Source organism: Mchenga conophoros, linkage group LG12 (assembly GCF_057382185.1).
Source record: "Mchenga conophoros isolate Kocher_MC1m ecotype Shallow Benthic linkage group LG12, M_conophoros_male_GT1.1, whole genome shotgun sequence".
Lineage (NCBI taxonomy): Eukaryota > Metazoa > Chordata > Actinopteri > Cichliformes > Cichlidae > Mchenga > Mchenga conophoros.
This window is the reverse complement of record NC_140537.1, coordinates 18,945,967-18,960,362: the sequence shown is the minus strand read 5'-3', so window position 1 is coordinate 18,960,362 and position 14,396 is coordinate 18,945,967. Positions and strand designations below refer to the sequence as shown.

At 42.5% G+C, this 14,396-nt stretch overlaps 1 protein-coding gene across 1 annotated transcript in view; it reads left to right on the top strand.

Moving 5' to 3' along the window:
* sv2ca (synaptic vesicle glycoprotein 2Ca) overlaps window positions 1-14,396 on the top strand; it is a 30,533-nt gene continuing 16,137 nt past the window's right edge. The window contains exons 1-2 of the mRNA XM_085294166.1: window positions 1-386; window positions 6,938-7,737. Coding sequence (XP_085150292.1) covers window positions 7,143-7,737 — 595 coding nt within the window. The 5' untranslated portion in view covers window positions 1-386; window positions 6,938-7,142. The remainder of the gene's footprint in view (window positions 387-6,937; window positions 7,738-14,396) is intronic.

Genomic DNA, 14,396 nt, shown 5'->3' with positions numbered 1-14,396 from the left:
GCGCTGCAGTGCTGCGCGTCAGTCACCTAACTAGATTGTTCCATCAGACGGAATTACCCGCATCACTCAATGAAATACAATTATTGATTACACCGGCCCTCCCTCTCCCCAACCACCACCTCTGTTTTTCGCTCTCTCCTTTCCCTGAAGTGCTGCAGCGAGAGAGGACCGCATCGAAAAAGAAAGAGAGAGGGAGAGAGAGAGAGAGGGAAAAAAAAAAAAGAAAAACAGTCGTGCGCCGGCAGTTTCCTCTGATCCTATTCTACAGTAAAAAGCCCACAAGATTTTTTTTTCCTTCTTCTTTTTTCTTTTTCCCGAGAGCAAAAGCAGAGTCCGGTGCAATGGCTCACAATCAGCTCGGTCCAATTTTCTCGCCATAAATGACGGTAAGTAATGACTTTTTTTTCCCACCCTGAAAACATGCTGAGTGTAAGACTTCCGAGTTAGGCAATTCTCTTTTCGCCTTTTGTATCTAATATGGGGACACACAAACACACACATACACACAGACACGTGCGACTATCAATTTATTAGCACATTTTCAGTGATATTTCTGACTAAAATGAAAGCTGCGACTCAGGGACAGGTTATTTTGTATTCACGAGTTCATGATTGAATGGTTAAAAGTTGGGATTATTTCCCTGACTTCACATTTGTCTCATATAAGAGTAAAGGCAAATTATCCTGAAGTAGGCTGCGAGCATAATTAACTAATGGGATGTAGTGGGGATTCATCCCCATTTTCAGTGTGTCTTAGATTGTGAGATTTAGTCAAATCTATGTCAGATATACTCGAATAAAGTCTGTTTAGTTTTCCTTTCGGCTCATGAGCTGGTGTGCCCATCTTTGTGGTATCATAAAATAGTTGTCCTTGGCATGAGCCGAGCTTTTTTGGGGTTTGTTGACTGTGGACTGTTCACGCTGTACTGCAATCCAGCCACCTGCCCTGGGGCAGTTAAAGCACTCTGCACTGCCGCCAAAAAGAGGAGAGGACGCGGGAGTAGGCAACTGACTCATCCATGAATTGTACCTCAAGAGGCAGCGAGCGATTGACAGGCGCACAGCCGGTGAACTGGAAATCTGTGGCAGAGTGCTTTGTTTGCAGTCCTAACGCCGCTTGTAGTAGTCCTGCTGGGTTAACACTGAAGGGCTCCATCAGTGAAAACACGCTGGATGGAAGTGATTGCAAGCTGCAAAATTCAGTCGTTTGGCCCACTTGTCATTGTTTCTAAAAATCGATATATACCTGATAAACAAAAGTCTCTCTGGGATTCATAACATCCTCTTCCCTGTGTCTCCACTACAAGCACCCATTGATTCCTAATTTTGTTCCTATTCTGAAGTTCAACAGCAATAAAAAGATGTTTTGAGGTGGAGATAGTTTCTGTTGCACTGTTTTGCTGTATGCTGCAAAGAAGAAAGGACTCCAAAGTGTGTCTGATAATGCATGTCACAGTGTAGAAGAGAGAAGAAGGTCTGTCAGAACATTTTGTTGACTAACGTGAAAGTAGATATCCACCACATTCATCATTATTTTAGTTTAAACCAGCAGTTTTGCTCTGAAGAATCCTCTTTTTCACTCTCATGTTACCCTAAATGTGCGTGTGATTGTGGCTTGATTTATCTTTTTGTAAGCACACATATGCACCATGCAAAGGTAAAACGTCACCAGTAACTGTGTAACATATTGCATCCCTTACCTAATATGAATTGTTGCATCATTACGACCCAGCAGACAGGGTTTGGACTAGACAGGAGTGGCATGTGATATTTCATAAAGAAGATCAAACACGTATCAAGTTGAAAGAGAAAAGCAAACGAGACGACACACTTTGCTGTGTGTAGATCAGTCAGGGGTTTCTTTCTGTCTTTAGGTTTTAGGTTTTCGATGCTTGTACACTCCTGAATGCATTTCTGGAGACATTAATTGTTTCAGTCTAAGTAAGAAGAGTCAAAAGAATATAAATTATGTAAGAATATAAACAAGGAATGACACTTTTTTATAATCTCCAGTAGAGATGGCACGATACCACTTTTTTATGTCCGATACCGATACCGATATCATAAATTTGGATATCTGCCGATACCGATATGAATCCGATATAGTGTTTTTTAATCAACAAAACTGTTTTTTAAAATATCTTGCAGCATTTTGCAAGTCTGCAAGTTCATACTCAAGTTTAAAACAACAACTACACTAAAGCTATTCTGTTATACCTGTATACAAAAAAAATATTTCATAGTTCAGCAATACTGATCAATCTAATAAACTTAGACCTACACCATCCTCCCTATTCTGGTATTTTAAAGAGTACTTAGCGTAAATATTAAGCAACCTAACTAATAGGGTTCCAACTCCCAGCAACAACAAAAATAAATAAATAAAAAATAGCGAACCACCCCTCACGCTCCACCTCATGATGCTTAATCGACGTAATCAACCTTAATTTGATGCAGTGTGAAAAAAAATGCACAGAAATCAATTATTTTTCAAGAAATATTAAATAGATTCAACATCTTTCTTCAACAAAATTGCAGACTGCACAGATGGTACCTTCCCAAAGGAAAAAGTACTATAGCTTACTAGGGTATATATATTAGACTTAATAGTCCCTATATACAGTAATTGACTTCTATTCATTTTACATCAAATTAAAACTTTGGGTGTCAGATAATTATTTATTAAAAGATAGACATTTTAAATGAGAATAAGAAAGAAAAGTATGTCTTTGTGCCCCCTTTTCCCAGTTAATGCCCTATCGGCCCCCCTGGCTAAACTTTGCTAGATCCGCCCCTGCACAGTTACCAGCCGTCAGCTACGTAGAAAAAGATCCTGGTGTAGAAAGTAATATTAAATACATTCTAACAACAGCTGATCAAGCTTAAACGTGCTGCTGTTGTTCAGCCGCTGGTTTGCTCTTTCTGGCGCAAAGTGGACCAAAAACAAACAAGAGAGACTCACAACAGAAAAGCCGATCAGCTGATCATTAGCAGTTTCACGATTGAAGTAGCAGCCGGAGAGCGAGAGGCAGTAACGTGGGAATGCTTTACAAACATTCAGAGATGGACTTACACACTTGCTTTACTTCTCTCGGGGATAACTTTGTCGGAGATGAAATGCCAGGTTGCTAGCGAAGCTCCAAATGCTATCCAGACCACCGACAGGTCCCGCATGCCACAGCCGCTCTATCACGTGATGCATACTGCTCCGACGTTCTGAGGTGAGTTACGGCGTGTTGCAAGTTTTGTGAGGTGCTTTCGTGATATTTAATGGATCGGATTACATTTTTTATTTTTCTCCGATATCCGATCCAGTAATTTAGGTCAGTATCGGACCGATACCGATACGTAATATCGGATCGGTCCATCTCTAATCTCCAGGCTTGAGATAACAGTGACTGAAGTCATTCTAAATAATAACAATGGCAGCTCTTCATGTTTGAGAAGGAAATAATCAGCTTGCTGCAGACCCATTTTTGTGTATTTGTATTGATATTTTTTTTATTCATCATCTGTGATCTGTGGTGGATCTTTGAGTGCTTCTAAGCTGCTGTTTTTTTACACTCCACGAGGAACAATTTCTCCTATACAGTACAGCCATCGTCCTCTGTCTTCCCCTTCGCTTGCTCAGTAATGGAATCAGTGTTTGATGAAATCTCCTAAGACGTCACGGGCCGGTTGGGTTTCTGCCTTTCAGATGAGGTCATGGACTCTCCGTTTTTATGGGATTACATGATGTGGCTCTGCCCACTTTAGCGACTGGACCTGCTTTTCTCTTTCCTCCTTTTGGTAATAGAGCAAACCACCGGTCACACCATCACAGTGCTTACGCACGTCTTTGAAAGGGAAGGTCGCTTTCTCCGTCAAGTCATACTTGAGAGATGGGAGGTCTTTATGATTGTGCTTCAACAGCACAAAAACCCACTAAAAATTCAAAATATTTTACAAAATGTGGGAAAAAAGTTCTTCTGAGTTAAGGGGCCCAAATACGTCCACTTCATGTGAACAAAATACACAGGTCAAAAAGGTGAAGTGCCAGTATTGTGCCCTCATAGCTGTGCCACTTTTTCCCCTCTTTTGCTTTTTATTTTCTAAACATTTTTGGAATATATTTCTGCCTTGTGCACTCTATAAAACCGATTCTTATAAAATCAGATTTAAGAATGAGAAGGAGACCACAGCCCTCGTTGTTTTGCGTCATTCTACTTACTCATTGTACTGTGAAAGAGACAAAGTCTGTACTAAATAAGCACACATATACAAAAAGGTCACTATTGATTTTATTTCAAGTACATTAAGTGTTTGCCTCCACAAGATGTTGTGGGTCAGGGAACCTGAAATCCAGGGACAGAAATTGATCCTTTTATTTTGTACTAACAACCTGCTTGTGCCTGCTCAGTCTGTTTGTCGGCCGCTGGACTCGCGGTTGATTAGTTCCAACACTCACATCAATCCTTTTGACAAAGTGCAATGTGAGTAGGAAGCCCTCACTGTGCTGATAATTGGTTCATTATGTTTTAGGTTGTTTTCACTGAGGCTGTTTATTACTATTGTCATCATTACTGTGTAATCTCGTGTAATTAATATCTTTTTGTTTTCTGTCAAAATTCACATTGCTTGGGTTAATCACTGTGCCACTTATGACAAATGTTTCACGGTAAGCAACAGCAGTATGTTTAAATGCATTAAGCTTATCAAACACACAAACTCTGGATAATAACACTAATCCCCCCCTCCTTCTGAGATTAGCTGTCCTCAGTTGGACGCATGGATAAATCTCTTGAAACACTAATCTCTCAGTTTGTCTTTATGTCCATGGCAGATGAAATTCAAAGGCCAAGTGATACTTGACCTAGCGATTTTTCTATTTTCTTTTACTATTTTAAAGAGGTCTAAGAAAAGCAGGGCCACCATCCATCATGCAGACAAGAGGTATCGCCAGAGCCAGGCCTAATTTCAGCCACCCTCTCATGGTTCAGAGCAGCACAGTATATTAGCTCTTTTTATTTTAATAGCAGGGAACAGTTACCTCTGGGGGTCCCATGTGCTGTCTGGCACTTGGCCGTTGCCATTGGGGAGTGCCATAGCCATCCAAAGTATCCAACCCCATGAATGTCTGGACAAAAGTTTTCCCAGCAGACCACTGCACTACAATAAAACGATCAAAAATATTCACTTCACCTGTCAGTGGTTTTGATGTTGTGGCTGTTGAGATGGCCAAGTGTTATGAGGAAATCAACATGCCTAAAATATAAACCTACATAAAATATCAGAGGAACTGCAAAAAATAAAGAAGATCGCGTAGAAATAAAATAAAACAGAAAACTTAGGTTAGGCAGAGTTGGTGGTTTCCCCAGCTAGAATGCGATTGCTCTTGCTGTCTCCGGTATCGGGGTCTCTTCAGCTGCGGTCAGGTGAGGTCGGTTGCCTCTGTGCTCGGGTGTCTTCTGAGCCTCATCACCACTGACAGCGTGTCTCACCATACACTCCATTGATTCTCTGACAGGCAGCCTCGTGCAGCGCCTGCGTGTGCCCGTTTTAGGTAAGAGCCTGTGTGATGGCTGACACGACTCAGTCCTGAAAGAAATAAATGGTTCTCTGACACCTGTGAACTTTGACTTGCTCCTTGCAAGGTGTTAGCCTTCTGAGGAATTCACAATTCATTTTTACTTTTTGATGTTTTCATGCATAAATGCTCAAGGAGAGCCGTTTGGGGGAAACTAGGAAACTGATGCCACAACCTCAGCCCTTTGTATGTTATTTTTTGACAAAGGAGACAGATTGATTATGCGCGTCCTTATCTGAGGAAGCACCAGTGTCAATGGAGGCATTAAAAATTATCAGAAAAGGGAGCACGCTCGTAACCACAGAAGTTATCGTATGCGCCAAAAGGGATTAGTAGAGTCACCTTGAAACTGCGGTGTCATTTTGCCCAGTAAAATTGCATTATAGGAGCTGGAACCGGCCCTGTGATTTGTGTCCTCCTGACAAGGCTTCAGTGTTCATTAGAGGCTGTGGCGAGCCACTCGTAGTCACATGGAAACCCCACACACTGGACGGCTCTGACCATCCCCACCCTGCTCATAAATATGCACTCCATAGCATCTGCAAATGTTTTATAATAAAAAAAAAGAGCAATTCAGGGTTTTGTAATTTAAGAGAAATTTAGAAATTCTTTGATTTGTTTAACCTGGCTGATGATGAGAGCGGAGCACTCACATGAAATCATGATACATCATTTTAGCGTTTAAGCTGGGGTCTCCCTCCCATCACTAGTCTGCAGAGATGGGAAGTGGCTTCCCCGCGCCCATGTGTGTTCACACTCACTTATGTGCACGACATGTTTAGGAGTGAGAGATCTTCTTTCTAGGTATGTGTGCCTTTTGCAGGTACATATATATTTGTGCAGCTTTTCAGGCACTTTATTTGAGAATAGTTCTTGTCTGTGATTGTTTCTACACTGTGTCTGTCTGTGCATCCACTCACGGTCATTCCTCCTATCCTCCCGTCTTTACTTGGATTAAAAATGACAGTGCCGTTCCAGTTGGATCGTCGCTCCCGTTTTAATGAACCGGGTCTTTATTGGGGACAAATTGATTTTTGGGCAGAGTGTTTGTTTATTAGCTCCTGCTTTACAGAGCTGATCATGAGTCAGCAGGTTCAGCATCTCTGTTTCAAATAATCATCTCTTCAAAAACTGAGGGCAACTCATGAGATGTAGAACAAACTAGGAGAGCCTTTGGAGAACGAATTTTTATTTTGAATGGAAATTTGGGGCAATGCAGAAAAGCCAACGATTAACAGGTTAGTTAATGATAGTGGGCGGACATGATGAGCATCTCTTGTGTCTGATTTTATTTCTCTTTAAACTCTGATGCTTCTCGACTCTTCTTTTTTAAAATCTGTCTGTTGCTTCCCCTTCCCCCCTGTCTTTCAGACTGGTCCATGATTGCCACAGCCATTGTGGTTTATCTCCTGTGGTGACTGCAGACTCAAGAGTTTCCTTCCCACATCCCAAGACCCACTGATCTCACCATTCCTCTAACTCGCCTTTACATTTGCCCCTTTTCCCCTCTCTTCCCTCTTTCTTCTACTTCTTGCCACCATCAGCACCCCTGCAAAGGCCTACTTTTGGAGCCAAAATGGAGGACACTTACAATAATAGGACTTCCCTAGTTAAGGGGGCCAAGGACATTGTCAAGGAGGCCAAAAAGCACGCAACAAAGAAAGTCAACAAGGCGGTAGACCGTGCTACAGATGAGTACTCTTCTCACCGCAACTACACTCGATTCCAGGACGAGGTGGATGAAGATGAGGATTTCTACCAGAACCCGCCGAGGCAGGACGGCGAGAGCTACCCCGACAATGAGGAGGGCTCAAGTGATGCTACAGAGGGCCACGACGACGAGGATGAGATCTATGAGGGCGAGTACCAGGGCATCCCCTCATCCGCAGGAGACAAGAAGCAGGGCCAGGTGGCACTGGGGAAGCCGATGTCTGATGGCACAAAGGACCGTGGCGAGCTGGAACAGGAGAGGCAGGCGGATGAGGAGGAGCTGGCCCAGCAATATGAGCTGATCATCCAGGAGTGTGGCCACGGCAGGTTCCAGTGGCAGCTGTTCCTGGTGCTCGGGCTGGCACTCATGTCGGATGGGGTGGAGGTGTTTGTGGTGGGCTTTGTGCTGCCCAGTGCAGAGACAGACATGTGTGTGCCCAACTCCAGCTCGGGATGGCTAGGTAAGGCCCTTCTTTGTATTCGTTTTGGATATTAATGCACTCGCTTCATTATTAATTCAGCAAGGCCTTTTCTTAGTGTGTATTTTTTTCTGTTTAATTAGTTATTATAAGTCTGAAAGGCCTTTTTCTCACCTTTGAATAGAGTTTAAATAGCACCCTACGATGTACAGCTGCATCCTTTCCAGGATCATTATAAAATTAACAACTGTGCACATGTTTGAAATAAGTACACAGCATGCAAAAATAGCCTCAAAACAGCCTTGAAAAACAGGTCCAGATGTATGTGTTTGTGCTATACACAGTATATCACTCTTATCCTATAGCAGTGTTTCACATAGATGAGGCGTTTCGGTCCAATGGTCTCCGTGTCAGGATTAAGAGGGTAGCTAATATTCCCTGTGTGCTCTGTGGGTTGAGGTGGAGTCTCAGCAGTACCAGTAGCTGCAGGTGCATAATCCATCACCACAGAGCTGTGTACAGGGGCTGACTCACTGTGTCAGTACCAGAGTGGAGAGGACATTCAATCAGGCACACAGCCCTTAGATACTAACTGCCACGGTGAGACGTGACAATACATCAACTTCACAGCAACACCTGATGGAAAACTGATACGCGCTTTGAAAATGAAGGTTGTGACGGAAAGTTTGACAAATACTATTGTACTGCTGCTTTATTTAAGAAAAATGTACTGTTGGTTGTACTTGCAGCAGAGTCATCTTATCAACAAAAACACTACTTTGTTAAAGCCTCACAAGATGTTGTGTACGCTGCACCTTCATTTTTCTGTCTCTTTCCTTGGTATCAGTGTAAACTCTTTGCTTCCTTTCTTGCCAAGCAAAGTCCTGCAGGCATTTTTGCTCTATGCTCTGCTTCTCCTTGTTCGTGACTCCATCCCTCACCCCTGTCCCTCCCCCTCACCCCCCATTCTCTGTGCTTTTCCTTTCTTCTCCCATCCTCCTCTTCCTCATCCTGCTGATTAGCCCGAGGCTCCTCCCTGTTGATTGGTGTGTGTGTGTGCATGCGTGTGTGTGTGAGTGTTTGAGCATAGCCTACATAATTACCATGACCTTGTTGGTATCCATTCGGAGTTTAACACACTAATTACACTTAATTAGAGGTAACAAAATGGTGTCAACTGATGTTTTACAGGTGCCACAGCATTTTTTTTACTTCCTTTAAGTGCAGAAATTCAAAAATGAACTTTAATCTGCAGATGAACGAGATAAGAAGTTCTGTTTTTTTAAGTTCACTGGGTAACGAGGATCTCATCTTACAGTGACAGCCTTAGATGGACTGACATCGTCTTTCAGAGCACTTTTACACCGCAGCCCACATTCACTACTTTATTTTTCACACACTCACGCTCCAGTGGATGGACGTTTCTGGGGCATTTTTGGTTACCTTCTTTTGGCCAGTTACACTTTAATATGCAGACCAGGAGAGCAGGGATCTAATCAAGGACCTTCTAACTGGCCACAGTTGTCTTACCATGAAATAGCCTCTTTTTGGTGGTCTGCGGGTAAGGACTGAGGATCAGTTTAACCTGTGGTCCATACAGCTTGGTCTGTAGGTTCAGTTATCACACTTGGCAGATTTATCAGCATGTGAAGCTACTTAGGTTTCATTTAGATGAGGCTGGTTATGGTTGCATCTGCATTATACCCTCAAGGTCACTCTTCTGGAATGGTGGATGTGCACTCTCACTACACTCAGTCTTCTCAGTATGTGTTTCATCTCTGTCACAGTTGAAGTAAGTACATATTGCTTCCAAAATAAGGTCAACAGTAGAAAAATGAACCTAATCACTGATCTACTATGAATGTAGTTGGTGATTTATGTTTTTCAATTAAATTAAATTCAAATTTATTTATACAGCTCCAAATCACAACAACAGTTGCCTCAAGGTGTTTTATACTGTAAGGTAGACCCTACAATAATACATACAGAGAAAATCCCAACAATCATATGACCCCCTATGAGCAAGCACTTTGGCAACAGTGGGAAGGAAAAACTCCCTTTTAACAGGAAGAAACCTCCAGCAGAACCAGGCTCAGGGAGGGGTGGGGCCATCTGCCACGGCCGTTTGTGGTTTGAGAAAGAAGACAGGATAAAAGACATGCTGTGGAAGAGAGCCTGAGATTAATAACAAGTATGATTCAATGCAGAGAGGTCTATTAACACAGAAATGTTACTGAAGAAAAAAACCCAAGTTTTAATTGGGTATTACAATAAATGCACATTCTGCTATATATGTGCTTTCTGATTTTTGTTTATATGCGGTTAAGTGTTTCAGAGGAGGCATTTGGACAATAGTAGAGTTAAAGTGGAGGCTGACATCCTCAGGATTAAGAAACTAAAAATTACCCAAAAATATATGAAAAATTAAGAAATTCTAAAGATTTGAAAAACCAGTTTGGTGTTTGGTTCGCTCTACCAGACTTCATCACAGTTTGAGTGCAGCTTCATTGACTCCATAGAAGGCAGAAGCAGGAGCATGCTGTAAAGACCGCTGAATATAATGGGATAATGCAGCATGAAAAAAACAGAAAATCCCAAATAGGATGGATGAGTAAGATGCTGATTCCATTACTGAGTTGAATTTGGTCCAGCCGGTTTTCCGATCTCACAGGAATCTTTTAATGTTACTTCAGTGTGAAAGATGAAGTACTGGGCTATAGGAGGGGGTGAAATACTGTAAATACCTCAAACAAGAGTGGAGGATGTGGGAAGTGGGAAGCAGGAGGGAAGACACGCACGCTGAGATGCAATATGTGGGATAAACGGGGGAAGACGAGAGGAGGAGAGATGGCTTTGAAGCAGCGAGATGACCAAGTTACATGGGAGTAATAGGAAGAGTGCTGTGGGTGGACGGGTGCAGAGAGGTGGAGGATGGTAATATTTAGTACACCAACAGTCAAAGTCAGGGAGAGGCTTAGCTATCATCTCAGACACATCAGACAAAGGGAACCGATCACCCTCTCATTACTTATTTGTTTTCTTAGACTGTCTCTCCACAGCTACAACTCCCCTCATTTTTCTCTTTGACTCATCTCGTTTTCATCTAATAGCCACCTCTCCACCTCTGCTGTCTCTACCTCCCTCCTACTTTCTTGTCTTTTGTTGCCCTTTATCTCCCCCCCCCCCCCCCCTTCACTTTCTTGTCTTTTGCTGCCCTTTATCTCCCCCCCTTCACTTTCTTGTCTTTTGATCGCTTGTCCTTCCCTGGCCTTCTTTGAGTCCTGACTTCACTCTTTGTCTCCTCTAAAACTCCATCTCTACAGCGCTCCTCCCTTGTTGTCTCCTCTCATTTCCTATCGTTCCCTTTCTTTCTCCCTGTCGGTCTGAGCCAGCTGGCAGGCTGTATGGGGCTGCGCGGTCCTGGGGCAGCTGAGCATGGCTAAACTGCAGTAAGATCGCAGCGTCATTGCGGAGATTACACTGCTCGAATAGCCCAGCTAGCTCCACGTTGTGTGGGAGAATGTGTGTGGTGGACTGAGGGAGGGGAGATGCTCGATGGGACTGAATATCTGTGCGTGGACCAAACCTGCTGTCACCATGTCCAACTGCTCGCCTTTATCAGGGTTTCACAACATCACTATTTTATGTGAATTATCACAATCTGTACTGTTAATGAAGGTTGGATCATTACTGATTGGGACTGAGTCATTTTTAAACCCTGCGCTCTAAGAAAGAAGAAAGAAGAAATCCTGCCTCCACTGATACGACTTAAATATGACACAAAGCTTCAATCTCATCTTCTGCGGAGGTGGCAGAAGAAGGAGACACGAATCCGGTCAAACTGACACGATGTAGTACAAATGTGATTACACGCTGCTCAGTGTAAAGGAGCTGTTGACAGAGGCGCTAGGATGAAGCTAAAGTAAATACTGTAAATAGGAAGGAAAGCACAGAAGACAGGAGAGAGGAAACTGGAAAGCAAAGGAGGGTGCAAAGCTGGGGGAAAGACAAATGGGGGGGAATGGTAGTAATGCAGGGACTCACAGCAGGAGGGGGGGATGGTACAGAAAGGTGCCACAGCTGAGCCGCAGCATGCACCAGGGGTGCTGCTGCACAATAGCATCATCATTATGAATAAAGCAGGATGGGTGTTTTTGCGCGACGCCGAAACAGTTTGCACCGCTAAGAGCGAAGAGCATCAAAGCGTGAAATCAGAGAAGAGGTCGTGATGCAGCTAAGCGCTCCCACGGCTCTCAGGGGGCTCCTTGGTGTGTGACAGGGCAGAAAACACTCCACCAGGGCCTTCCCCATTCTCTCCTCCTCCTCACGCTCTTTTTCTCTCACCATATCTGGAAGTGACTGAACTCTCCTCCTGCGTTACATATCTCCCCCCTCATTACTTTTGGACTTATATTGGTGCTCGATCCTCAATTCCCTCTTATTTTGTGTTTTCTTTTCTTAATCTAGCTTCCTCTTGGCTATTTTAACAACAACAAAGGCAAATAAATGAATTTTTAACAATTTAACGAGCATCTCAGATTTACTCCTCAATTATCTGTGTTTGTGTGTGCAGCTTTGCTTTACTCTGTATGTGTGTGTGTATGTGTGAGGGTGCCTGAGATTTTGATGAATATTTATTATTCTTGGAGATGTGTTTTGACATCTCAACATACTGTCACAGGGCAAAACCTTTTGCTTCTGTGTGAGAGGTCTCCTGACACACTGTCATCTTCTGATGGTGCTCAGAGTCTATACGGGTCTTCACTTCTAAATTTAGCTGTATTTCACAGTGTTATGCATATACAGCAGGGCTTCACAGCTTTAGATACACTGTAAAGACCAAACCATTCAAATAGTTAAACATGAGTTTTTATTGAATCTTCTGAAACATTACAAAAAATACATATAAGTATCAGTTTTAATTTGTATAATTTTTTTTTTTTTTGCCAGATTTGGCTTGTAGAGCTCTCAAAAACTCACTAAAACCCATGTATCCAATATGATACACTTGGCATTTGGGTTAGGTATATATTAGATATATAGCCTAAATGCATCTCAGCAAAAAGATGCAAATCTGCATCTAATGCATTGTGCCCGAATTAAAATGTAATGTCTGGCAAGTAAAGCCCACCATTTCTGGGCTTTCATAGCGATCAAAATTATCTTTAATAGATCCTTTTTGGAACATGTGTAGAAAAGAAAAAAAAATCTAAATTTGTTACCTTGGAGCAAAGAGTTCTTCCTGTCTGACTTTCTGAACTGCATAAAGTGTGTGTGACTCACTAAGAAGATGGATGTTGCACACTACTGTCCATGAACAACTCACAGGCTACTCTATTTAATTTAAATTTTGCAGTACTGCACTATTGTATATTCTTAAGTCTTCTTTTCGGTTGTTCTGTATGGTAGTCCCTAGAGACAAAGCACGTACAAACTCCAAAACATGCACAAACTCCAAAACACAACAGAAGTGCTCCAGGACGCTAGGGGCAGTGTTGAGGTTCTCTCTGAGCAAAGCACACTGACTGTTAGCTAACGCCAGATTTGACTCCACCGTAAACTAGGTTGACCAACCGTCCTCTTTTCCCCGGACATGTCCAGTTTTCACGTTCAGTCCGGGGCGTCCGGGTGGATTTTCGAGTTTAATAAAAATGTCCGGGTTTTCCTATAGGCCGACAGAGGACCCATGTGTGTAACGTCATTTCTGAACTGCTGCTTTGCGCTTGTTCTGCGCTCACAGACGTGACAGACAGCGCGCAGCAAAGTGCCTATTATATTATCATTATAATGATGTTTAAAAGATCCCAAAGCGCAAGTGCATCTTTTCAGAAGAACTGCAAAAGACATTTCTCTTGCACCGACCCAGTACTGGTAATTTTTCTTATGCAGATGAGGTATTATTTCTGTACCATTATTTCATTTCCGAGGCTTTGCAACAAACTTGTTTATTTTGCAAATCGAGCTCAACACTGCCCCTAGCGTCCTGGAGCACTTCCATTGTGTTTTGGAGTTTGCATGTGCTTTGGAATTTGTATGTGCTTTGTCTCTAGGGGCCACCGTAGTTCTGTACATGTAGCAAACTGACAATAAAAAACAAAAAGAAATCTTTGAATTAAAATGACTTATTTAATGATTAATTTAAAAATCACAGTATTATGGATGCAGCACACATTTAGAACATGATAAGTGTCATTTACAGTCAGAACATGTCTGTGCTACTTTTGCATTATGTTACACTTCAGTGCACTGCAGTCCCAACCGCTGGTGTGAGCGCTGCTGACGCCGTGCAGTAGAATACAGCGGAGCAAGCCGGACAGAACATCAATAAAGTCATTACGTAATTGACTGTCCTGTGAGAGATGTACTCATTTGTTAGCAGTTTTATTGCTTTTATTTATTTATTTATTTAAACTGACTTTAAGGCAGAACGAATGATTGATTATTTTCCCTTGTTTCCTTGCATCTCTAAAAAAACCCAAAAAGTGTATTGTTTGTGTGAAAGGTTTAATGCTGGGAAACATAAAAAGGCCTCTGGATGTTTGGATGCATGACATTTAAATGGGAGGCCAATGGGTGTTTGCCTGTGCATTGCATATCTAGCCTCCCCTTAATGAAGTAAATGTGAACTGTGCATAGACTGAGGACTTCCGTTAAATTTAGAATTGAATTTATGATACCTTGAGGCGAGTATCTAGATGGCT